Consider the following 26,524-nt stretch of genomic DNA (forward strand, 5'->3'; position numbering starts at 1 on the left):
TGTTTTCATAAACGCAGGAGTTTTCAGGTGATTTGTTTTGACTTATCTAAAAAGAAACCAAACTTCTGTCATTTGTTACAGTTATTCTAAGCATATGTTGACTGGTCCTTAAGTACAAAGATCTAAAGCCTGACTGCTTCCCTGACTGACTTCATGAAAGCCAACATGCATAAAGCATTTTTCCTTTCACCTCATCAAGAAAATGAATGATTTAAAAGCACCAGCCTCTAAAATCATTTTGTATCACAACCCTTAAGCAGGTTATAGCCCAGTGGTTTTGCAGCAATAAATCTGAAGAAGAAACAAATAAAAGGCTGCCTCTGTAATGAGTGAGTGGAAGAAACTTTAGGAGACATTGAGTAGAAGAATCTCATTTATAGGAGTTGATTGATATCCATAGAAGACTTCTCAACCTTGCAAGAAGGTTGAGAAAATAAAATAGCCATAAGAAAAATTACTGACTAGGACTCAGTACACTGATATCAGTTAACTAGATGATTAAAATTAAGGAGCATTTAGATTTGGCTCCTCCTTTAACCCATCAACAAATTGAACACTGTATAAATTTGTAATGCAATGTGCATTTTTTTGGGAAAAGTTTCCATGGTAACACAGCAGAAAATCAATAAAAGCATTGTGGTGTGATCTAAACACGGCCTCACCTCCAGGTAAAGTTTGAAGCAGTACAAAAACGGTATAGTTATCAGCAAACTGCAGATATTTTGTCTAATTCAGCCAGTTGCTTAATGTTTTTCAAGGATGACTCTAACTTCATCCTGTAAGACTGCCCTATTCTATAACTATAGTTTCTCCGACAGTTCAATTTAAGAATTAAATTGTTTTGCCCCGTGGGGCAGGTGATAACAACTTAAGTAGCCAGGCAGCAAACACAAAGGACCATTACTGGACCAGTTTAGCAGGTCTGCTAGTGTTTTAATGACTCTGATTCTCATTAACTATTCTGTTTCCTAGTGTATCAATTTGGTCTCATTACACTGCTGATGTTGGAAAGGGAAATCATAAAATGCTCATTTATGCTTTTGAGGTAGAAAAAGCTTTTTTGTTATTAGTCTGGAAATTAATGGGTATGTCACAAAATATACATGTAATAGTCTTGCAAGCATTTGCCTTCAGTCAGTCATAGAAAAGGTTATTTTTACACCTGAAAGTATCTCAAGATACAGAGACATTGAGGTTGGAAAGGACCTCTAGGGGTTATTGAGTCCAACCCCTTTCCCGGGCAGGGCCACATGTAGCCAATTGCTACAGCAGTGGCCCCAGAGCTTTTGAATATCTCCACAGATTAATAGTCCATAAAGTCTCTGGAAAACCCCAAGCCCTGTGTTCTGTAGGCTAAACAGCCCCCTAATCATCTTTGGAATGTCCTCACTGGAGCATCCTTCACTGAACTCTCACCAGTAATTCCGTATCTCTGTGGTGCTGGGGAATCCTTTTTGTCAGTTTTTTATGATACTGTCAAAAATTCTGTACAGTATGCAGGCTGCATAACACAGATTATTGTTAAAATCAAGAGCTTCTCTGTCAAGTACAGAGTCCCTTGCCAAAATCTTTTCACAAAAAATCCCTCAGTTAGAAATAAATACTTAAAACTAAGCAATGAAATTCAGAAAAACCATTAAAATTCCTGCAGAGAGTCAGTTGCAGAAGGGTATTCCAACCTGGCCAACAGAAAGCCTCTTTAATGGGGAAAGACACAAAGTATTGGAAGCATGCAGCCTTGAGAAAGCAGGGAGGACTTGATTGCAAAGACCAGTGCAAGTGCTTCAGGAAAGATCTGCTCAGATAAAGGATGGGAAAAAAGGCTTTGAATTGTGATGTGCTGAGAACTGCAGAAGAAGATCAGTAGCAGCAAAAAGTCTAGATGAAATATTCAATATATGCAACTGAGTAGTGAGCAGTACCATAATCTGCAACATTGGTATCTTTTGCTTCATCAGCAGTAAGAGGAAGAGGGAGCAGGAAGAACTTTAATAAATCCTGCCAACTTTTATTAAGGTATCAAAAATCAGCTGAATACTTTTCCCCTGGTGTCTCATTCAGAAAACACTTGACTGACCATGCTGCGTAAGATTAAAGGGCATAGATCCAGTAGAGGGTTGTGCCCAAGAACTGCATGAATTATATAAGCCAAATATTTTGTTCCATGATCTTTCTTTGTAGTCAATTTTGCTTAATTTTGCTAACTGTCTGCAACAAATGTGGAGATTTGGCTAAGGACTCCCTATGAAGACAATATGAACACTTCAGCTTCCCATATAACATTTAGACATAATTGTGTCTTATGAAAATAAAACACTAGTTTAGACCAAAATATGTCATTTACCAGTGGTAACAGCTAGCAAAATTTGAGCTTCTTTTTTTTGGATGGAGGGGGGCGTTGGGGGAGTGATTAGTGGGTTTGTTTGCTTGTTTGTTTGTTTTTGTTGCTTTGTTTTTATTTTGTTTTGGTTGGTTGGTATTTTTTGAAAGAAGGGTTAGAGTTTTTTGGGGTTGGGGTTTTTTGGGGGGAGAGATGAGGGGAAATGGATTTTCTTGTTTCATGTTTAATTACTGTTAGGAGACCTGGAAAAACTGTGCTCGAGTAATACCCAAATTTTTCACCAATTAAAATAGATTTCATTAGAACTTTCTCCCTAACATGTGCAAGGACAATTTGTGAATTATGTTTCACATTACTAACTCAATGGAAGCTCTGCAATATCAGAGTAGGATTTGTGTGTACTCTGTTAAGAGAGATGCTGTTCTAAAGATCACATCCATCATGTCTAAAGCTGTTCCTGAGTTTGGATGATTCACGTTATGTGGTACTTACATTTTGTCCTCTGCACTTATAAAAAATAAAATTGTCACACAGCAGTTCAGTTTGGACTTCACCCAAGAGCTCCTCCTACCTGATGCTGGTACTTATTCCACAGTGTATGAGTTTTCCAAGTTTACTAATTTGCAGATTAAGTGAAAGGATACAACATGAACATCTTATAAGAAAATTAAATGTGCAAAACCATGCCAATGACAAATTCTCAAATAAAGGCTTAAGTGTAGCTGAAATTCAATTGTCACTACAACAATGTGTTTGACTGCACATCTCTACTTTGGAAGTGAGATGTATCATACTGAGGAGAAAATGTGCAAATAAGTAATGTTTTAGTAGAAATGGTATGCCACTGTTTACTCTCTGTGTAGACTTCCAGCTTTGTGATCTACACAAAAATCACCCATGTTTTAAAACAATTAACAAGGGGAACCAGAAGAAGAAAATAAAGCAATGGTAGTAGATGTAAATGTACAAACCTGTGAAACCTACATATGGAATGATTAATGCCATCTGTACAAAAAAAAAATAAAAATAGACTACTTGAGAAAGTGAGATAAAGTAAGGAAAAAAATTTGTCATCTTTGGTCTAGAAAGAGAGGTAGCACCATCCAACTGCCCAAAATAGCCTGCCACCTTTTATCAGATTTTCTGTACTAATTCTTTTAAATATATTCTCTGCTTGCACATTTCAATAAATACTAAGAAATAAGGAACATATCAGTGGCATTGTAGAGTTGTTTTCTAGCTAGCAATAATATATACATAACAGAAAATAGATTTTTACAATGTATATTTTCTACCAAAAAAGTAGCTGTATGATCTAAACATTATAAATACTTAATTAAATGTACTGGACAAAAGATTATTATTGTTATTGTGATTTTTAAAGAAGCAATAGCCTTTGTGCAATGAAATCTTTCCTCTTTCTAAATGTAAAGGGAAGATAGAACAGGAAACAGGGCAAGAGAGATGGAACTCACTTTCAATTAAGGCATATATTTATTTATGTAGTCAATGAAATGAAAAAGATAATTCAGAGTGTCTAACTTAGCCTTCTTGGATGCAAGCCTGTTAGCCTCCAGAATAGGATTCCCTCCTCAGAGCTGGCCCCTTCCCCCTCTGCAATCTGGAAACACGCTGGGAGCAGCCAGTGCCAAGCATGCAAAGATTTCCTCTCTTGTGCCTAAGTGAACGTATGATTTCCATTTGCCAGAGGTGTAAATACAATTTTCTTTTGAGGTTGGATGGAAGGTCTGGAAGCAGCCTGAGGAAGAAAGGTCCCTAGGCCTGGCTGGATTCTCTTTTTCTATGAGTCTGTTCAGCAAAATGGACAACACTGTCTGTGGCATTCAGCCACTTGTGCTGCAGGACGTATTTGGCTGCCAAGAGGACTGTGTGTGAACGTCTCATTAGGGCTGAAGATCCTGACTTGGTGTTCCCAGATATCTACACCAGCTTTTAAGGTAGTAACTTAAGTGTGTAGAAGTTTGAACTTAGATTCCATGTATAGCTGAATAGTAGCTGAGATTCTACTTCAGTGCTATGACAATATTGGTAGGAGATAGAGACAGGCATTCCTTCTGTTAGAAAAAAACTAGTAAGTGGAAAACAGAGCTTCAGGTCAAAACCACTGGCCTTTTTGTCCGCTGTAAGCACCCTAAATATTGACTGAACTCAACAGGTACTGAGGGACCTTCGAGCCTTTGCAGACACAGGCCCTTAGATACTTTATAATTTGCTAAATGAGAAAACCCATCTCTGCAACTGGTAGAATATTCAGACCTTTAGGGCTTTTCATTTGTTTGTGTTTCCAGCTTTTGCAGAATAACTGAAGCATTAAATACTGTCATAAAATGACTGGATTTTGTATAGCTTTAACTGTAAATAACTTGCGTGTATTTTACGAAAAACTATTTTCCTGAGTGTTTTAAAATCTACATTAAAATTTAGGTTTTATATTTAACATAAATTGAATAGTTGAGTTCTCTCTTTGTGATTCCATCTTGTGAATTCATCGCTCTTATTTCAATAGTATTTTTAATGGCACTTGGTCCTTCTACTCTTTCTATAGTTTATGTTAAGTGCTAAGAATTAGAGACATCTCTGCTTTTTTTTCTATTGAGAATTGTCTTGGCATTCATTTAAATCAACTTTATAAGCCATTGTATTCAACCTGGTAAGGTTTAAGGAGTTTTCAAAAGCTGAAATCAAGTGTCAGGTAATGGTTTCTGAAGAACCAATGTTTTCTGCAATAGAGAAGCTTTTCTGCTTGAGTGGTTTTAAGTATCTTGTTATAATAATATTTTAATTTCTTTTTACTGACTTATTTTGAAGCTGAACACGAATGTTGAACATGTTGATATTGAATGACCTTGAATATTAGACATGCAAGCTCAGAATTTTCATACCATATGATTTCCTTCTCATGCCTCATCACTGAATCTGTGAACTCACAAATGGGAAGAAAACCTATGTCTCTCCTGTTTTCAGAAACATCTTTCAGTCATTTATTGAAAAGGTTTTTCCGCTGTCTTAGACATGTGATTTCACTTCAGGAAGAGGAGATTAGGTAATCTTCCTAGAACTGACGAAAAAGAAATTAAATCTATCAGATTTGCTCTTACTTTCCACTTTCAGCAGTTAAAAAGTTTGTTAGATGTAGTTTAGGCCAAAAATTTTAGAAGGTTAAGAGGCTAGCCCAATGAAAGTCTGGAGTGGAAATTGAAAGCTTGAGAGATTTTCAAAGTGACATTGATCAGAACAATTTGTGGAAGGCTGGGAATTCATGAAGACTTTGAATTGACTGACATAAGCCTTCACAGTAAAGAAAAAAGCAGTTTCCCTCACTGCTGACCTTGCCTGCTAGCTATCCTGGGATAGCAGAAGTGCTTACACTGCAGTTCAGTGAGTGGGGTGATGAAGCATTCTTTTGGTATTATTGCTGGCTTAATCTTCTATTCCTTGGTAGGAGGTATGTGAAAGCAGGTAAAGTGGTTGGGGACCACTTTGGCTGGATGTGACATTGTATGAGGATGTGAGTTTACATCTCCTTGATGGGTTTATTAAACAAGATAAAGAACTGGAAGTTGAATTTCAGTTGGAAAGTGTGAGTTTAGTCTTGGAGGCAAGAAGACTGGCATGCAGATCATTAGTGACAGATTGGTGACAACCACTTTTAAGGTTATAAACTCATGCTGGGGTTTTATTTTGGTGCCAGCCCTCTGTTCTGTACACAAAGGGAAGGCAGTCCTGTTCTGTGATGCAGATTTCATGGCAGTTTCCCCAAAAAGTTAGGAAGGGGAAAGTTTTCACTTCTAATATGAACCATCATTTTAATAGCTTCAGAGAAAGCAACCAGACATGGTTCTCTGGTGTCTGCTGCTTGAGTTTGGGCAGTACCAGAGCAGTCCTCTTTCCACTTTTACCTGCTGCAGAAGGAAAAGCAACTACATGCAGAAGGAAAAGCAACATACAGACCCATGTAGCAAAGTGGCTACATGGATCTGTATGTTATTACATTCATACTGTACACCTGTATCAAGTTTTCTTGTGCTAAGAGCTTTCTTTGCTGGTCTTGGTTGACATCATACATTATTTAGTTGAGCATGCACAGATAAAATCAATGTTACTTACATCAGTCACATTGTCAGAAATCCTCAGCAGTGATGCTTTTGAGATGTTGTCTATTCTGCATGACTGAGTTTGTGCAGGGAGTAAGTTGTAGTTAAGGTTTATCTCCAAATAAAGAAGGATGGGTAGTGAATAGAGAAATTAGGGACAGAAATGTGTTCTTTTAATTCCATTTTGAACTTGCATCTTATGCTTTAGAAAAAAGCTGACAGAAGAAAAGAGCTGATGGAACCAATTGGAAACTGACCTCCTCTGCTCCAGACAGCTTAGTGCAAAAGAGGCAGCAAGCACCAGTGCAGCTCAGGAGAGGATACCCCTCAGCTCTCTAGTCCAGTATTGTCAGTGAGTAGTAGATGTGGGGGTGATCATAGTGGCTTTGATTTGATGGCTTTCTCAATGTATCAGTCCTGTTGATCAGACATGTCCCAACCATTATTTCCTCTGTCAATAAAAAATAATATTCTATCACATTGTATGCCAGTGTATCTCACACTCAGAGTCCTCCTTCTGTCACTTTGCTTGATGTAGGAAGTTGTAAGATATTCTATTTTTCAAAACCCTGCTCTGTTGGATATCGTACAAAGAAATCAGGATGCACGTGATAGTAGGTCTGTTAATGCCAACAAAGTCACTCTGCTCCTCTTGGTCATTTGTGGTCTTGCCTTCCTCACCAGCAGTCACTGAGCTCAGGAAGCTGCGCTCTAACTGTGTCAGGAATCACTACAACTTCACTACTCACTGTTGTAGTGATTGATGTGTGTCAGCAGTGCACAGATGAAGCTGGGTCTGACCCCTTACCAAGTTCCTGGTTTTCTGAAATGTCTCATAAAATGCTTGTGTGACTAAAAGGGTTGCACTACCCTGTGGATGCCATGAGACAGAGAGAGAAACGGCAAGCATTTCTCACAGCAGCTTGTGAGAAGTTTTAGAGAGCTAGAAAGATGTGATAACTTGTTGACTATAAACAATTTGCAAGTGGTGTTTTTCTACTTTATTTTTCTGTTCCTCTCAAAGACAGCGTGTGAGAAAGATGTTTCTGTTAGGTAGCCAATAGAATAGAATCTATCACACCACTCTGTAAAAACCGCACGGTTCTTTTGAATAAAGCCTTCTTTGCCTTTTCTACGAGCCAGCTTCCACCTCGGCACACGAGTTACCATACCCTTTGTACTGGCTATCCATTCTTTACATTTCCAGATGAATCAAACCTTCAGGAGGCCTTTACTTGGATTCAGTTATAAGCCTTGGTTACTGCTAGCCATGACTTGCCTTTCATATATTCATAGCGCAATTAGTGACGGAGGGTAAAAAGCTGGTTCTTCCTTGCTTACATTTACAAAACATATTTCTGTGTTTTGTAACAAATTATGATTGTTTTTATGTGTTTTCCTGTCTATGGTGAATTTTAAAACATTGTAATCATCACTGAGGACTGGCCATTGCAACTGAGTCTCCAAATCAGGGAGGACAGATCCACAGTTTTGTGAGAAGATTGTCAAGGCATAAATAATACTGATGTTAACCTCTGAAAATTTTCTCTCTTGTCTTAGGGCCTCAAAGTGTTTACTCAGGGTGGACATTTGAAATCTTTTCTTCCTGCCTTTTTCTTAGTTTCTTGACAAAGGTCATCAAATCCTGTGGCGAAAAAAATATTTTTTCCCTCTCTTAAGATGTATATGCACCTTACCTAAGGAGATCATGTACTCTGAACAAGTAATTATGTTCCTCAAAAATGGGATGTGAGTTGCCATACTGATGGCAAGTTGTGAAAGTAGCAGTTTCTGGGGTATAAAATTTGTGCAAGAGTAAAAGTAATAATCAGTTCCCTAATGGAGTCATGACAGCAGACAGAATGATGACAAGCCATATGTCTGCACTCTCTCAAGGGAAATAAGTAGAACCTGCATTATTTTGTTCAAACTGAATGAAGTAAAAAAAATTCATAGGTTCTCCATTTTCCCTCTGCTGCCATTCATGACCTGCAACAATGAAAACAACCATGAGTGCAGGTGGTAGCTGAAAGCAGTTTTGTTTCTGCACCTGCCTGTGCATGCTTCCTGAATTTAATCTTTCAGGAACTTTATTTCTTAGAAAAATAATAGAATGTGAACATGACTGTATTTTTTTTTCCTGGGATTTCATGGGAGGCAAGTTTTTCTTCTTGCATCTTGGTGGTTTAATCCATACTCTCCATTTTGTTATTCATTCAAAAGGAAGTGGTTAAAATGCTCATGGAAAGAACTGTCACCACTCTTCTGTAGCTGTCATCTGATGTGACGAGCAGCCTATTGTGTTTTATGCCACAGACAGACATTTCCCACCAAAGCATGATGAAAACAGCCTTATCCTCATTGCAGCTAATGTCTGTCTGAGGCTTTCTGCCTTAGATTAAGACTAGACTTCTAGCTTTCCTGATATAACTTTTATCTTTTGGGTGTGTGATGGGACATGGGGCTACAGTTATGCTTTACCAGCTTCTAATGTTGAAAGGAATGAACATGTTTTCTTTGGGCAGACCCTAAATGGCTGTTCCTTGGCAAATACAATCCAGCCTCATCTGATGATTACTTTTACTAAGTCTAAACATAATTATGTTGTAAGCTGTACTTTGGCTTGGGAGGCAGGGATCACTGTTTATGTACCCAGTCATTATATGGCATTTACCACAGATATCCTATTGCTGCTTGTAACTTACCATATAATTAAATGACCAACATTTATCATCAGAGTGAAGTGTGCATTGTATAATATATCTTCCATAACGTAGAACAAGATTCTAACTTAAGTCCTCTGCTTTTTAGAAATTAATTTTTGGTCTTGTTTAGTCTAAAGACCTTTTCTGTTTAGTTCTTATGCCTCTTCTTCCAATAGTCATATTTTAGCTCATCGTGTGATGGTCAAAATACTTACTCAAAACATTTTCAATCTCAGTCATACAGAATTTCTTTTAGATCATGTACCAATGCATACTGAATTTAAGAAAGATGGCACTTCTGGTCTTTTGCAGATGTCTAAAAGACATGAACCATGTGTTTTCATATGTTTTTTTACTGAGGCACAGAAACTTAAACCCAGTTTGATGTTTCTTTTAGTACATGCTGCCCAGTGCTATAAGGCACCCTCCTGGCAGGGCTGATGTTGCTGTACAATAAAGTGGCCAGACAATCCATCACAGCATGTGCAGTATTCCACTGAGGAATACACTTCAACCTGTTAGAACCAGCCATGAGACTAGGCAGAAGTATATTTACTTTGCAGAGGTTTCACACAAATGCAGAGGGCTTTGCAGAGGTTTCACACAAATCATCTTCCTCCTGAAGGCTTTTTAGGCCTGTGAGAAGCTGAACTATGAGCAGCACAGCTACATGCCACCCACAGCCTAGCCATGGCCCTATTTCTCACTCTGGCTGCATGGAAAGATGGGTTATCACAGGTCTGAGATCTTCAGATGGAAGGATCAATTCCCTTGTGCTCCTAAACCTCTGCATGCACAACTCCAAAACAGGCTCACCACTGCTTTTTCTTAAAGGGGCATCCACATTTTGAGAACTTCTGGAAATGGTACCTAAGACTTTTCTTTAATTTTTTATGTCCATAAGAGAAATCATTTCACTCATCCCTTTGGAGTGCTTATTCAGTCAAAAAGCCCACTATTTTAAAATAAAAACCATAAAGATGTTACTTTTATTTCAGTCCTCCTGTTCAAAGTTGAAGCTAGTATACTTCCCATGACAGACTTGTAATGGTTTAGTTCAAACTAGTATTGAAATTTTCTTTGTCCTTTATTCTTTTTGGTCAGATAATTAAAACCTTGGACTTGGAACTGTGATACATTTCAGGTACTGTTCTAACAGGAAGATAAGGGAAAGCTTTTTCTTTAATTAAAAGAATTAATTTGAAATGAGAGTGTAATTACCCAGATTGACAGCGCAGATTTTCCCAACATCATTATGGGACTTTTGTTAAGTTACTTGCTTAAGAGAAAGCTTCATTTTTTTGTATCTGGATTAATATCTTCCTGTATTAACTGCACTGAGGAAGACATTTTGGTCTTCCTATTTCCATCATGTATTACAAAGTTGTGTATGACCATGAAGGTAAAAACCATGAAGGTCTTTAATACTGAAATTTTATAAAACTGAAATATCATATAGGAGCCCTTTATACAGGCAATATTTCTCTTTATGTAAAGGAAATTTGTCCATTTCTCCACCTGTTTGCAGAAGTTTTTGTGTGTGCTTTAAATTACAGATCAATACAGTGCTTTCATGTAAGGTAATTTGCTTTAATGTAAACTAATGCAGAGAGTGGAAACACAAGCTGTTTGATGATACCAAAGCTAATGTGATATAATTCTCAAATTCTGAACACTGAGGCTAATATATTCTAGTTTTCCCCCACTTAGATTTTTGCCTTTTCTCTGTCTAGTTCTGCTCTAGGCTAGATGTTTTCACAGATTAGCGCCACAAGTGAAGAGCATAGTCCAAAATGATTGTAAGGTAACAAACAAGTGGACAAAGGAGGCAAAGAATGTACAAATCCAAAATTGTCTCAGCTTCAGGATACAGTGTGTCTGCTACAAATCTGGTCGAATATTGTTGTTATTTTTTGCTGTCTGCTCCTCACCACACCAGGCTACCAGGCTACCACCTTCACTCCCTACACAACATTTGTCCCCTGCACAGAGAGCTAGAGCAGCAAACTGATCTTAATCAAAAAGGTTGGGTTTGGGGTTTATTTACTTTGGACCCAGGGTAGGGGTTCCTCATTCAAACTATTGTTTGCCATTAATTCCACTAAGAGAAATAAATTGGTGGGGAAATTTGATGAGTGGTGTATCCAGTGCTGTGCATCAGGCTGAAGTGACAGAAAGGGGCAAAGCTAGCTTCCTTTTCCCTTGCAGGGGCTGCATTGAGTCCCCTTGGGGGGGATGCAGAGTTCAACAAGAGAAAATGATAATATGCTTATATTGACATAGCCTTTAATTGAGCAACACATATGAGCAAGAACCTCTTTCAGAACGCAAAAACACAGCTTGCCTTCCCTGAAGCCCAAGTTGTACGTGGACATTTACCAGCTTCTGTCTCACTGTTCTGAGCTGTACATTTCCTGCTGAATGGTTCTGCTTGAGGAAAACCCACCCTGCCTCAGCTCTCTGAACTCTGTGTGCAACACCAAAAAATGTGGTGGGAGAGCAAGGCATCGGACAGCACGTAGTTATGGCAGGATGTTGACAGTAGAGAAACACAGTGCTAAATTCCCCTCTGAAAAATTCCCAGTAGAATAAAAACCATGTTCATTATATGCTATTTCAGTATTATTTTTTTATGTATACATGTGAAATGTAATTTAGTGGCATTTGAAACTTCTCTAATGTTGCATGTTAGCCTCTGCAGTCTTCCCTGATGCTGTGTGCTGTGGTTTTACATGGATGTGAATATTATATACATGGGATTTGTTTAAGTAGTTTATGAAGGATTAACAGAGGCAATGCAATAGTATTATACAATGGGTGTGGAATTAATCTCTAGAGAAAACCCCCAAAGTTATGTTTCAAATAACATTGATTTCTTGCAGTAAAACCCCAGACATTCAGCAAACTGTCTTTCTGTAATGCGTAAATTTAAAGCAGGTTTTTTAAAATCTGAAAAAATTTATTTTTGTCTTCTGCAACCTTGTTGCTTCAAACTTCTATAGAAAGAATGACAACCCAGTTTGATGGCATTCAGCATCTTTCTAAACTCTATTATTCTTTTCCTTATGGAATTATTTGAAACTTTGGAGAATGATTTTATCATAACCTGAAAGCCTATATCATGTGACTCAAGTTTTCTGTGATTTATCAGGAAAGAAATAACTTGGAAAGCTAGCTGGAACAAATAAACAGAGCAAGGGCAAAAGCTTATGACAGTTATTTTTAATAGACTCTGTGCTCTGTGGCAGTATAAGAGAGAGACAGCAGCAAAAGTAAAAACTTCTGTATTGATATTACAACAGTTTGATTCAAAGATGAACCCACCCACCCAGCCCCCCCCCCCATTATATTAAATGTCTACAAACATTAAAATATCATCCCAAAATCATCCAGTAGCATCCAATTTTTTTTATTCATGACAAGATCTGTTCAGGCATGATGTTTTATCCAATCAGTAAATAGCAGAAATAGACTGCAAAGTACCAGAGACTGCAAAATTAGATTTTCCTCTAACAGCTCTATTCAAGCCTCTTCCAAGGATTCAGCAGTGCCAAAGTTACTACAATGACACAGCTGCTGATATTCATCCCAAGTGAGATATTCCTCCTGTCGACCTCTTTTCTCTGGTTCCAGTCTGTCTAGGCCTGTGCTGGCCTTTGTTTGGCTGAAGCTGAGAGGCTCTTGGGAGCTATCCCATGGTGGTGTCTCACCGAGTAGATTAAGTATTTCATGCCTCTTTCCAAGAATTTTCTCTAAGGAAGTGTGATCAGAGAGGAATAGATACAAGCCATTAGACTCTAAATAACATTGTGGTTTCTTTCCCCTGAAGTTGCGAGCATTGCATTTTAGTCATTAAAAGTACATGAAGAAATACTTCAGTTACAATTATATTTGCAAGTTCTTTGCATTCCATCATTGTTCTTTCTTAAAAGTTCTCTTGCTCCTATGTTCTACCTAGTGGTATCTAACTGACAAGGAGACTTGTGGCATTGTTTTTCAGAAGAAAAACATCTACTGGAAGAGTTTCATGATACATTATCCCTGAAATTCCTTCATTGAGCTGAATAGGCTATTAATCAGAATGGATTATATTCCACTAGATCACATACTTTTCAAAAACAGAGTGAATAGCAGGGAAACTACAGCAAGCTGGAAAACTTACTGACATTTACTCAATGTCATACGTTGCACGTTCCCAAATATTCCAGATAATGCTTGCTTTAACTATTAACAAAGCAGAAGGAAAAATAATGGTGAAAAGCTAATTTTCCGGCCTTTAAATATCTACGTAAGATAACACAGAAGTACAGAGAAGAGTATGAGAATTGTGGGTAGCTTTTCTTTTTACCTTCATGCATGGACTCACAAGAAAGCCTTGCAAAGCTATGCAATTAAGAAAAACAGTTATGCTCATGCCTTCTGGGGTTTAGCTTTCAGATAGCCCACTTTTTCAGGCCAGAAGAAATGGGCTAGACATTCAATCTAGTCAAGCAAAAGAGAAGCAAAAAAATATGTATAATCTCTCTCTAATTCATTTTTCCCAGAAGGCTAGAAAAACATCATAAAATAGCATGAGAGATTGGTTCATTTTACACTGATCTTGAAAGCTCATTAAGGTATTTAACTTTCATGGATTGTCTGAGGGATCTGGAGTTGCTGTTATCCTTTTGTTTAATTACACTGTAATCTTCATGCAATTACAGTGATGATAAAATTTTTCTACAGACATAACAATAAATTAGCCATCTGGGGATAAATGACATTACTTAAAGCTTATTTTACTGAAATATCAAAGAAAAATTAATATGGCTATATAGGACAAGGCGTGAAAGTAAATTGCATTATCTGTTTCTAGAATTCAGCATTCCAATGTATTTTAGAGGCTTAATAGCAAACCATATCCTTGAATTTGCTTCATAAAGAAATAGCTGGTGGAGAAATATCAGCAAAAGCGCAGGCAAAGCCTGCATAGTTGAAAAAGATACAGTGCAAAGTTTTGTGGGCTGTGCTTTACACACCAATGCAATACTTTTCAGCTTCACCAAATAAATACATGAGCAATGCTACTTATGATGTTTTATGCCCCCATATCTTGCCATCTTTCCATGTAAATATCTCATGTAGTTTATTTCCAGAAACAAGAATAGGTTCATCGGGTTTTTACTGTTACTGCTGAAGAGAAGAAAAGAATCTAAGATAAAAATGTGGTATGTCAGAAGCAGTGAGATGTAAAATAAAAAACATCCTGAAAATTAAATGCAAGTCAAAATTCTCAGCAGCATTAATCAAAGCAATTGCAAAAAAATCCTACATTCCCCTGGACTTACAACAAAAGAGAAAACTTGCAGCTCTGGATCAATCAATTATAAATTTTTGTGCTCTTTATGATAGCAATGACATGGCTATTTGAAGGTATAATTTCACATCAACTTATTTCACTGCTGTTATTTAGCACCAGCAGACACAATGGTTCTTTTTCTCTCTCATTTTATTTTTGCCAGAACATTTTTTCCTTTTTAGAAGACAAAAGATATTATATAGTGTGAGTAACCTGACCTGGGCAAGAGCTAACAATTACTGAGGGTAAGACTGGTACATTAACTGCTGTTTCATCTGCAACTTTTCACCTACCTTCTACTAGAAAATAACTGAACTAAAAAGAAATGAATTTTAAAAACTCTTAACAAGAAACAAGAAATTCCAGTTATTCAGGTAGATAATGTTTGTTTTGCATATTGCAGATAAAATAGTTGAAATACAAAATAAAATATGATGCATATAAAAAAATCAAGATACTGAGTTAAGTTGCATTAGGGATTGTGGTAATGTTTAGGTAGCAGAGTGACTGCCTCTATGGAAGGAGATGGGGGACTGGCCCTTACCAGAGACAAATCCATTGCAGGGCCCAGCTGAACCTCTAGGGGAGCTTATTTTAAAAAGTGTAAAATATGTTGTACTTCAGTGTCAGGAGTGAGGCAAAAAGCATGAGAAAAAGCAGTGTGAACACCAAGGAGAGAAAAGAAGAGGAAGGAGGTTGTCGAGGCACCAGAGCATCTGTAAAGGAGACCAGGCTGGAGCAGGCATTTCCTCACAGACCATGGGAGAGCCCCAGTGAAGCAGATATCCACTGCAGCCTGTGAAGGACCTGGCACTGGAGAGCTCCTGGAGGAACCATGGGCTGTGGAGTTCTCACAATGGAGCAGGTTTATCCTAAAGGAGTGCAGACCATGGGAAAGATCTGTGGTGGAATAGGAAAAAAATGAGAGGAAAAAGGACTGACGCAGATGAAGTGTTATGAACTGACCACAAGTCACATTCCCCATCCCCCTGGACTGCTCAGTGGGGAGGAGGAGGTAGAGGAGTTGGGAATAAAGGAGGGATACTGACTAAGCCTGGGAAAAAGGGAGGGGTGGAGGGAAGGTGTTTTAATCTGTCTTTCTCACTATGTAAGCCTATTTTATCTGGCAGCAAATTAAATCAACTTTCCCCAAGTCAGTTCTTTCTTGCCTGTGACAGCAACTGGCAAGTGTTCTCCCTCTTTGTGTCTGGACACACATTTTTTCATTCTATTTAGTCCCCTTTTCCTGTTGAGGAAGGGGTGTGAGAGAGCAGCTGGGTGGACAGGGGGCAGATAGCAAAAGTCAACCCACCACAGAGAAAGACAAGGGTTTATCTTGCAAGTTAGTTGTCAGGCAGCTTAGAAGATGGTTATCAACCTAGATAATTCTTTTTTTGTTGTTTTTTCTGCATATCCTACCATCTCTTTTGACACACTTCAAAGGACTCATTGCCTGTGCTACCTTAAAACTATATTTTGTCATTCTGTTGGCAAACATTGTCAAAAAACTTTCTAAGTGATACTGAGTTTGTGCACAGCTAAGAATAGAAAAAAGGAAATCACAGAAATATGATGTGCAGTGTGTTGTAACCTTGTACATTAAATTTTCTTTGTAAACTTGATATGTTAGCATGCAACAGAGAAGCATATTTTCGAATGGGTAGATTCAGGCATAAAATGCATTTTTAAATCAAGTCAGGGTCCTACATCAAGTGAGACTGTGCTTTCATGCTTAAGTGGTAATATATTTTTTTTTTTCCTGAGTGTGTGAGTGTAAATTTGTACACTGTGAGAACTAGAAGTATACTCTTTTGATTTACAAGTGGTCTTAGTATTAGTTCAGCCTTAGTTTTAGCTAAATTTATATGGACATATTAAACTTACAAAATGCTGAGCACTTTTCCCTATTTGTCTTCATTTCAGTATTTAGGAGCATATTATTCTTCTAGGTATAGTGTTTGTGGAGAGTCTTGGAAAAGAGCTCTACCAGTGCCTCCCACAAAGGAGAGATTAAGTGGTTCAGGAAATTGCAGGTCTGAAAAATTCTTCCTTGACTAAATGAATCAACCACAAGCATTAAGCATTTGTCAGAAAATTAGGTCACAGATAGCATAAGCCAATTTTCTGTGGAATTCCATTCCAGAATAAGGTAATTTCACTTTTGCTGCTCTTTTTAAGTCATAGTTGCAATGATAAAATGTCCATGGTCAATGGTGGCTTCATCTTGTGAATCTCTGGGATGATTTGAAATGACTTTGTGTTCCTTTTCAAGTTGTTCTGATGCATGACTGGAGTTCTCATTAGAATGATCTTCATGCAAGGCCTGCCTCCTTCCCAGCTATCATCCACCTCCTGCTTTCCATTTTTGTCTATAGTAGAGCTGCATCCGGCAAATACTTCGAAATACGCTTTGTGGTTACTAATTACTGGGGCTGATTACTTAGTTAAGTGTTCCAGCAGGACTGAGTCCTTTCTTTTCCTGTTGTATCTGCCTCATTATTAGCTATAAGGGTGACATTTATATTGTGAATGGGATGAAAGCATGAAAGGGAAGCTGTGTAAGTGTAGGATGATAGTGCAAGGGATGAATAAGTAGTGAACTGTTAAGGCTAATTCTAATGTATGAATATGGATTCAAAGGTTTTGTTTGTATTCCTCAAAATATTTTTGAGGAATGGTTTCAAGGTTACAGACCTACCCACAACTGTGTTAAAATATGTGTGCAGATGTCCACAGGGATAATAAGCAGCACATAGTATGAAATAGAATTCTGTGTAATAATACCTTCTGAAAATGTCTAAATAAGAATAAGGGATTATTAATCACGGGAATGACATTTTAAAAGCAATCACTAATAAGCAGGAAATAGTGAAAATGCCTTTCAGAGACTATACTTTGGCAAGGTAGTTGGCTATCCTAAAATAAGTAATAGCATAAAATCAGCCACACTTGTATATTCTGAAAGCTCACATTTATATGACTGCGCAGATTCTTTTTCTAAACCGCTGTTTCTCTCTCCCTATTACCAAAACAGAAAAGTAATATTTAGATATTCAATTGGAAGAATCTGCCCCACAGTCTCCCCCTCTGCCTGCTACCAAAAAAAAAAAAAAGTTTTAGTTTAATCCTAAGAATGAATTTAGTAGTTAGGGAGTGCCCAGATATTAAAATACTGTATCTTTGAATACAAAGTTATGTTTTAAATGGAAAAAAAATCTCTGTTCCTAGGTCACCCCTTTGTCAGATACCAAATCTTTGCAACTGAATCTTTTGTTATATTTTCCCTATGCTTGACTTTTTCTGAGGCCCCCTATCACCACAACAAGAGCTGACTTCACAGAACATTATCTATAGGTAGCCATGCAGGAGAATTACTCCAGAGAACCACCTTGTTTTGTTTATAGCATCTTACGACTTCTAGAAGTAGTTCCATGAGCAGTTGGCAAGCATTTAACTGTGTATTTCAGAAGAGTACAGGAGTAGAAGGATGCCTAAAGCACTCCAGAAACTTATTTTTTCATGCACTCAGAGATTTCCTATATCATATCGAACAAATCTGTTAATGAACCCTCCCATCTCACACTGGTTAAGATGGAGATATTGTTAATAAATGAGGTTGCACACTAACAGTTTTTAATAGTATACATTAATAGCAGTTTTGATCAGGTTCATATTTGATTCTCGAATTTCACAATTGTGTTTTAGAGTTAGATTTATAGGCTACTTCCTCACATGTTGTATTGCCATGGTACTAAAGTTAAGAAAGGAACTCTTGGCCTTGGCAGTGAAGGGTTCTGTAGAGGGAGAGACTCTCAATATGATTGAAAATGGAAAAGGAAACATAAACCAGCCGAATTAGTGTTGAAAATAATGCTATAATTTTCCAGTAAATGATCCTATTTCTTCAATATGTCTTTATAATAACATTTTTCATGTTAGAAAATGTTCAGCTCTAGTATTATTCTTGTTGAGATGTTTGCTGTTGGAATATACTTCATTGAATCAATAGAAGTATAAAAAGCAAAAACGTCTTAAGACGCCCTCTGCTAAACACTAGGAGGAGAGGTAATATGCAAACATCAGTTTTGAAGATCTCTCTGCAGCTCAAATCAACTTAAAGGCAAGGGGTAACAAAAAGACTCATTTAGGGCAATGGGAGTTTTTAAATCAAGCTTTCATCTGGGCACTTAAAATAATTAGTTCCATTAGCCAGTTGAAGTGGAGTTGGCAAACCAAAACAACACAGGTTTATTTGTAGACCATTTACTGTTTAAAATAGAAGGAGGTCCTTGCCATTAAAATACACTGATGTTTGCTTTGAAGAAAACTGCAGAATTACTGTATTCTCCATAGATGACTGGTCTTCTTTCAAAGGAAGGACTTCAATTCCAAACCAGGTAGAGGTTTTGGATGAACACTTCAGATGAGGGAAGCCCACTATTGATCTGAGGAGTACTGTCAATTCAGGGATGAATAGAACAGACTAGTGAGACCTGACACAGCAGAGAATGTCGTAGAAATGTGCTTGCCTTATAAACCTGAAAAAGTCCTATCTGTTCCACTTTTCATCTGACTCTTTTTTATAAAGGTTGTCACTTTTAGTCTTAAATAGTCCCTTACTCTGTGTCTCTAGAAATATGAAAAAGGGTTAGACTAACTTTATAAGAGGTCACAAATTGCATGAGCAAAACAAACTGCAGATTTTTGGAAAGTATGGAAGAAAGCACTATGGAATATGCTTGGTGGTAAATGGCTTATTTTCATAGTGCCACATACTTGTATTTTGCTCTTAACTGGAGTTATTCTTCCTTGAGTTTTCACTGTCTTTATTTCTGTAAAAAACCTTATTGAACTATTTGTTCCATTATTCATTTTGGATCTTGTTTTTCTGGCAGCCATCACAGATGTTTTTCTGAAATTTTATCTCTTATTTAATTCACTATAAAACTTGTGGTGGGATTAATTTCTCTCAGATGACCCTTTAATGCTCTGACGATGCCTAATTCAACCTGCCATTCTATTAAAATCTTTTCAGAATTTACTGAAATTATCTCAATTTTTTTTTTATTGTAGGTTTCATATATACTGGAGAAGTTGTGCATCGAATGCTAACAGCTACCCAATATATTGCACCTTTAATGGCAAATTTTGACCCCAGTGTGTCAAGAAATTCAACAGTCAGGTACTTTGATAATGGTATGTAGCAGTCCTTGTCTATATCCCTTGGCTCTTCTTGTTTTCCTAAATAACTATTTAAAAAGGAAGTATTGAGGATTTAAATTTTTTTTTCTTTTTGTTTTTAATTTGGAGGCTGTATAGAGCATGTGACTTGACATCTATAAGCAATTATTAATTTGGAACACAGTAAAGAATCATTAATGCCTTTTTTTAATTGAGCAGATATCATCTGGGTGTTGAAGTACATAAACTCAAACTAGCAATGCATTTTATCAGTTTTAGAAAGGAAAATCTGTCTTATATAACAGTGTAAATTCAAAGTGTTACTTCAAAGTATTTATAGTGGATACCATCTGTCCACTACCTAAAATGAAAATAGCGTTTGTGGAGTGCAATAGCAAGAATACACAGCAGCAGGGCAGGGATAAGGTTAATAAACCTGTCAATGACTAAGTGTTCATGGAGTCCCAGAATTGGAATCCAATACACTCATCTACACCATGAGTTCTCAACAGTTCCTTGTAAAAAAGATTGAGAGGAAAAGGCAAGCTGCAGTGTCGTACTTGAAACTCTGTGAGAAGTTTCAAAGCCCTTAAATGTGGGGTTATTTTTCTCTTGAAGTCAGTTGTAATCAATATTTTAGAAACATACCCTACGTGGTTAAAAGGCACCTGGTGCTTTACCTCAGGCCTTTAGTGATCAGCTACAGTGACAGTTAAAACTTAGAGAGTTTAGTATTGTGAATTAATATCATGACATCCATGACTTCTAAATTGGATATATGCTGGATATATCCTGGATATATCTGTGCTATTTTATGTATGTTTATTTATAGTGAATTTAAACAAAAATTAACAGCAGATTCAAAAACACTTCATATTTCCAATAATAATTTTTTTAATTAGATCAGTTATCAAAAAGTGTTGTGTATCTTTTACATCTAGTCATAACCTTTCCATACAATCTAGTCATTGCAATGTCTGTTTGTTAAAAATCCAATAAAATTCTTACCTGAGAAAATCCTACTCCTTCCATGAAGAATTTTGAAAAATATAAAATTTTCATGTTTTAAATTATTTAACATTTTGGCCAGAGATTTTTTATCTTTACTTAAAGAATCTGAGGATTCTGGAGAAGATGTTGCTAATTCTCATTATAGTCCTGACTTCCAGTCTTCACACCAGGTGTACCAGGCTGTATCACATGGCTTTCATTATGAGGTTGAACAGTTCTTTGAGATTTTGGATTCTTCTTCATGCATCATCTTTTGAGCTCCATGGGCTTTAGGACAAAGAATTTTCTATCTTAACACAAGTAAAAAGGAACTGAGCAGATTGTATCTTCAGCACCTTATTTCTTACTCATCTCTGCTTTGTCCCCATGAGTAAGTGCTCTGCCATAAAGCAGCATCTGTAGTGGGAAAGCACAGAGTGTGAGGATCCATCAGAGTCTTACTGGTGGAGCTACCTCCAAGGAAGTTAGGCACACACAAATCTGCATAAAAGCCTCTGGAATGAAAGGACAGTTTGGGTGGCAGCTGATTTCTATTTTAGCTTGGGGTTCTGAGGTGCACATAGATCTGAAGTGCTCAGTGACTGAGTAGAAGAAACTCTGGCTAATTGTGCTCTAATAATTTTACAAGTTATAACTTTACATTTAAAATAAATGTAATAACTTTACATTTAAAATAAAATTTAATGCAATAAAATAAATATTCAAAAAAGGAGTTAATGACTGTGGTCACAAAGGAAAAAATGCACAGTGTGCACAATTAATGCCTATCTACTATACAAAAAAACCAAGGAACAATAATGTGTTGGACTTGGTGTGGTGTGGCCCCAAAATTTGCATGCTCATATTTTCATGACAACCCCTGTCAAGATGTGTTCATGACAATTGCAGCACAGATCTGTAACAAAAGATTTTTCAAGGACATATAAAAAATATTTTGAGATGAATATGTACTGACCCATCATGAACATTCTAGGAAGAAAGGAAATTTAAGTCTGAATCAAAGCACATAACTTCCATTACTGCCAAAAAAAGAAGTTTTTGAGAAAGGCATGTAAAGATGAAAATGTTATTTTCAGTAAACACAGTTTTGGTGATAAGTGTCTCAACATCTGTAAAATATGCTCACAGGGTATGCAAGTTGCTTGAGAAATATTTTTAGGGTGGTAAGTGCATCTTCATCCAGTGAACTCCTGTGAATATTAACAAGGCTCTTACAACTGAATCTCTGCATACCAGACTCAATATTTGCCCCATCTATGACTTCTCAGTGAGTTTGATTTAAACTACATTTATTTATTGCCAACACCTAACATTTCTCAATTTGCAGAACCTCAGCAAGGGCTTGCACCATGCAGGAAAAAAAAAAGTTATTTAATTAATGCATAGTTAATGGAAGAATCTGAATTCTTGAAATAATAACTTTTACTAAGCAGGGAATGCTGTTAGCACTTCACATTTCAAAGCCGTCAAGATTTATGTATAGAGTGTAAAGAATGCCACTGCAGAGAAGTAGTAATGACAGCATGCTCCAACTACTGGATCCTACCTTTAGTTGATTTCTTGTGCAATTTCAAACAAGTTTTTTGACCAGTCTTGCTTTAGCAGTAGTTGTGCTGCTTGTGTAGCAGCATTTCAGAACATTTCAGTTTCAACTTGGGTTTGTAATATCTTTGCCATTTCAAGGTGTGGAGCTGAAAGTGGCTAGGAAGAGACAGATCACTGTTCTCGTTTCAAGTAACTGCACTGAAGTACTTTTCCTACAATCAGTTAATATATTTCTCACTTTTTTTCCTTCCTTTTGCCTCTCTACCCCCACTCTGGGGTTCACAGGCACAGCACTGGTTGTCCAGTGGGACCATGTACATCTGCAGGATAATTACAACCTGGGGAGTTTCACTTTTCAGGCCACCCTTCTCAATGATGGGCGTATCATTTTCGGCTACAAAGAAGTAAGTTTGGTCTGAAAATTGTCATTTAAGCGGTCAAGTTACTTTACACGTCAGGAATTTCCCTACATTTTTGAGGGGGAGGGAAAATTTTTGAAAGATCATTTATATAAGATCATTTCATTTCACTCCTTATAAGATCACTATTTTGAAAATTATGAAAATGATATATTATTATTAAAGTGATGTTCACATAATTGAATTTAAAACCATCAACATGACACAGATGTACTAATCCTGGATTTCAACTGGGCTTTTTTGGATGTTTGTGAGTGTTAAATGTTCAGTAAATTCCTGGGCTTTTAGTAAATTCTCTGTGGGTTTTGAAAGACAGGATCAAATTTTTTCAATTACTCTACCCAATCTTGAACCATTTCAAAATACTCTAGAATCAATGGTTATTGTTAAAAGGTCACCTATTTCCTGCAGCTGTAGTTTTTTGGCAACTCACATATTTCAAAGTTCATATATTTGAAACAAGAAATAACTGGTTTGTATTGCTAGCTCTGAGGTTTTCCATCTGGTTGGTGATAAAATTGCTTAGATTGAGGCCATTTGGTTTGCCTTCATAGCACCAATAGGTTGTCTTAAACAGGCTCTGGTGCATTCTCCAAATGTTTCAGAATTCCAGTTGTTGCTTTGAGTGATTTTTTTTTTCCCAGAGTTGCTAGAGCTCTGGAAACTATAGCCTATTTGAATTTCAGTGCTTTTGCCAAGAAGGGCTGGAGCAGGTGATCCTTGAGGTCTCCTTTCAGTCTGGTAATCTATGATTCTCTGATTCATGCAAATAAGAGTCAAAAGGAGACAAGCTTAATCCCTAGTGACAAAATGATGTCTTCTTTTTTGTTTGTGTTTTGGTTTTGCTTGCTTTGGGTTTTTTGTTCTGTTTTGTTTTGTTATTTTAATCTGTTTGGCATGCACACTGTGACTTTCTCTTCAAAATGTAACTCTCAGTTATTCTCCTTATAGTAAGAAACTCTAATGAGTGATAGAACCTATTGTCCAGACTTGGAGAAATCTCTTTTCTGTTCTGTCTCTGCTATAAAACACTTGTGAGCCTTCAGGCTCATTTTTCTTTCCTATGTTGTAGCTGTGCACCTTTAATGAAGCAGAAATATTAACATTCCTCTGCCATTCCCTAGGAAGCCAGGCAGGATCTGGGTTTTTCTGCTAGCAGCAGTCATACCTTCACTTAAGGTCTTTGCAGCTTGGAAAAGGATTGCTACAAGATGTTCTTACTGGATCAGTATTGTAGAAACAGGAAACTTCTGGTATGCCCATGTACATGGCTTTCCTTTTCTTACAAAAGACATGCTGATGCAAAGTCTGCTTGGGGTTTTTTCTGAATTTTAGGTGGACGTTACGGTCTTCATCTATGAAAATGCATTTTATTTGCATTTTGAATCCGACTTCTTGTAAGCTTTACTCTGCTTAGGGCAATGGAGTTCAATTGTACTTGATCAAAAGACTGTGCACTAAAAGCTTTGGTTATATCCCGTTGAAAACTTTTTAAAGAAAAGCAAAAACATCTAAAGACACAAAATTTCCTGCCTTCAAAACGTAGAGAGGTGGAGATGGATACTAGTTTTAAGATAAATTTGTCAAGAACTATATATGTATTCTGACATAAAAATGGTGACATTTTCTGGAGGGTTCTATTCGTGGTTATGAGATGCACTGCACTCCCTATTTTTATCTAGCCCTGTGCAAATTTGATCTAATATGGGTGATAGAAGTTACTGCTCTAAATTGAAAATATCTGGCATACATTTTTCACAAAAGAAAATGGTGATGCAGAATGTCAGGTAGTTGAAATCATTACTCATTTAGGAAAAGAGGAGTAAATGGGCCACTCCTATACCACAAGTGGTTCCTAGAATTGCAGAGAAGTATGACATCTAATCCATGGATTTCTGAGCTACAATGCACAGGCTGCTTGCTCTCATTACATTACTGGAAGCTTCCCCCAGAACCACATTGCTTTTGTGGGTAGGAGTTATTAATGTTCTGTTCATTTATCTTGAGACAGAAAACTGAAATTTGCAAATGGAATAATGTGCTTTTTGCTACGGGTGAATCTTTGAACCCACCCCCTCTCATGAGTTATTCCTGTCCTGAATTGAATTTCCAAACATTACTTTAAAAAATCTCTTTCCTTAGTTATGTGCAATAGCTCTAAAGTGGTAATAGTAGTGTATTAATGATCTGTAAATCTTTTGAGAAAAGATTTTTCTAAATATTTTAGAAAGTTACAACTAGTATATTCCATCAGAATTACTTGGGGAATGGGTTTTGAGACTGAGATTTCTAGACAACTACACTCTTTATTTACAGCCTTTACTCCATTACCACTGTCTTACCTAAATGCCAATCACTGATCAGACACAAGTTGTCTGAAAAGAACAAACATGTAAGTTATCATTTTAAACTTGGTCCTAGTGCTTATAAGCCTAGCTAGGAATTTATTTACTCTGCAGTGCTGAATCCATTGCTTTCTGAGGAAGTCCTTCCATCTGGAGCCATTTCTCTTGCTGCTGAGTCATGTTGTCAGGTGCCCCATTAACTCCAGTAAGATTACTTGTGGAAGTGCTCACTAGCATGACTAAAAGTTGCACAAGATTTCTACTGTCTTTTTGGTGCCATTTTATTATGGCATCCGAGTTCACCAAAAATGACAGTGATGTATGGCAAATCTGAGAGGTCTTCACGGCATTGTCATTGAAAGTCCCCAAGCTGGAGCACCATGTAAGAAATACAGCAAACAGGTGGCCAGTACCTTCATCAAGCATCTCACAGGGGGTCTGTCTGGATGACACCAGGCATTTATCTAGAAGAGTCTACCTTTGAAATAACTGTGATTGTACATTTAAAGCAGATACAACTGGAGTGTTTTATGTCAAAGCGCTTTAGGTAAATTTTACCTTTTATTTCTTATTTATTCAAACAGTTTGAGAGTCCCTTTTTTCCCATTCTTCCTGCTCCCAAATTAGGTTTGCTGTCTCATAAACCTGGTGTTGACCACCAAGACAGGATCCCAGTGGAGGTTTGCTGAATACCAAAGGAGTTGCTCTGCCCAATCTTCTGCATTCTGTTGTTTTCCCCAATAGAAAGCAACCTGAAATTTAAAAGTTTTATCCAAAATAAAAAAAAAAAAAGAAATTAGAAAAGGAGCAGAACCATCAGAAAAGACAAATATGGAGACATCAGAGTATCTTTCAGAAGAGTTAATTGTTAGGAGAAGGAGCTGTGTGGTCGAGTTTTCAAAATGTGAAAACAATTTGAAGTATAACAACGTCCTATAGCAAGTAAATTATTTACTTATTTAGCAATTTACTTCTTTTACAGTGCATGCACCTTCCATTTTAAATGTCACTTTTCTTACACCAACACTACTCTAGCAAGTGGTCGATATGTCAGGAAACATCAGCTGGCATGAAAATTTTACTGGTGTACCTCTAGTACATATGAAATACATTACAGGAGCCAGCAGAACGAGCCAGCAGGACACAGGAATAAAGAAGAATTTTGGCAAAGGCTTACTTTCTATGTCTTAGTGAATACTCATTTCTTATGGTCTAAATTTCACGGAAGTTCAATTCTCAAGAGTTTCACTTCTTATTAAACAAAATAACTCTTCTATATAGGCTTTTCCCATTGATGCTTCAAGCTAATGTTCCTTAGTGTAATATTTGGTTTCTTTTTTTATCCATGATTAATACAGAACAAATTAGGCAATGGTCTTGTTAATGGTTTAGGATATTTTTCTTAATATCATTAGTGAAGGTTCTCTTCATTCATTTAAAGAATAATGACTCTCTATTTATGTAGTCATCCAGAAACCATTATTAAAGTTAAAATATTTGCTCAAAATTGCCCAATAAGTGAGT

General features: G+C 37.0%; 1 protein-coding gene across 1 annotated transcript in view; it reads left to right on the forward strand.

The window, feature by feature from the left end:
- PLXDC2 (plexin domain containing 2) overlaps window positions 1-26,524 on the forward strand; it is a 247,175-nt gene that overhangs the window by 155,557 nt on the left and 65,094 nt on the right. The window contains exons 5-6 of the mRNA XM_084214132.1: window positions 19,573-19,695; window positions 22,522-22,640. Of these exons, the coding sequence (XP_084070258.1) occupies window positions 19,573-19,695; window positions 22,522-22,640 (242 nt within the window). The remainder of the gene's footprint in view (window positions 1-19,572; window positions 19,696-22,521; window positions 22,641-26,524) is intronic.

Source organism: Fringilla coelebs (assembly GCF_963513975.1).
Source record: "Fringilla coelebs genome assembly, chromosome: 1".
Classification (NCBI taxonomy): Eukaryota; Metazoa; Chordata; class Aves; order Passeriformes; family Fringillidae; genus Fringilla; species Fringilla coelebs.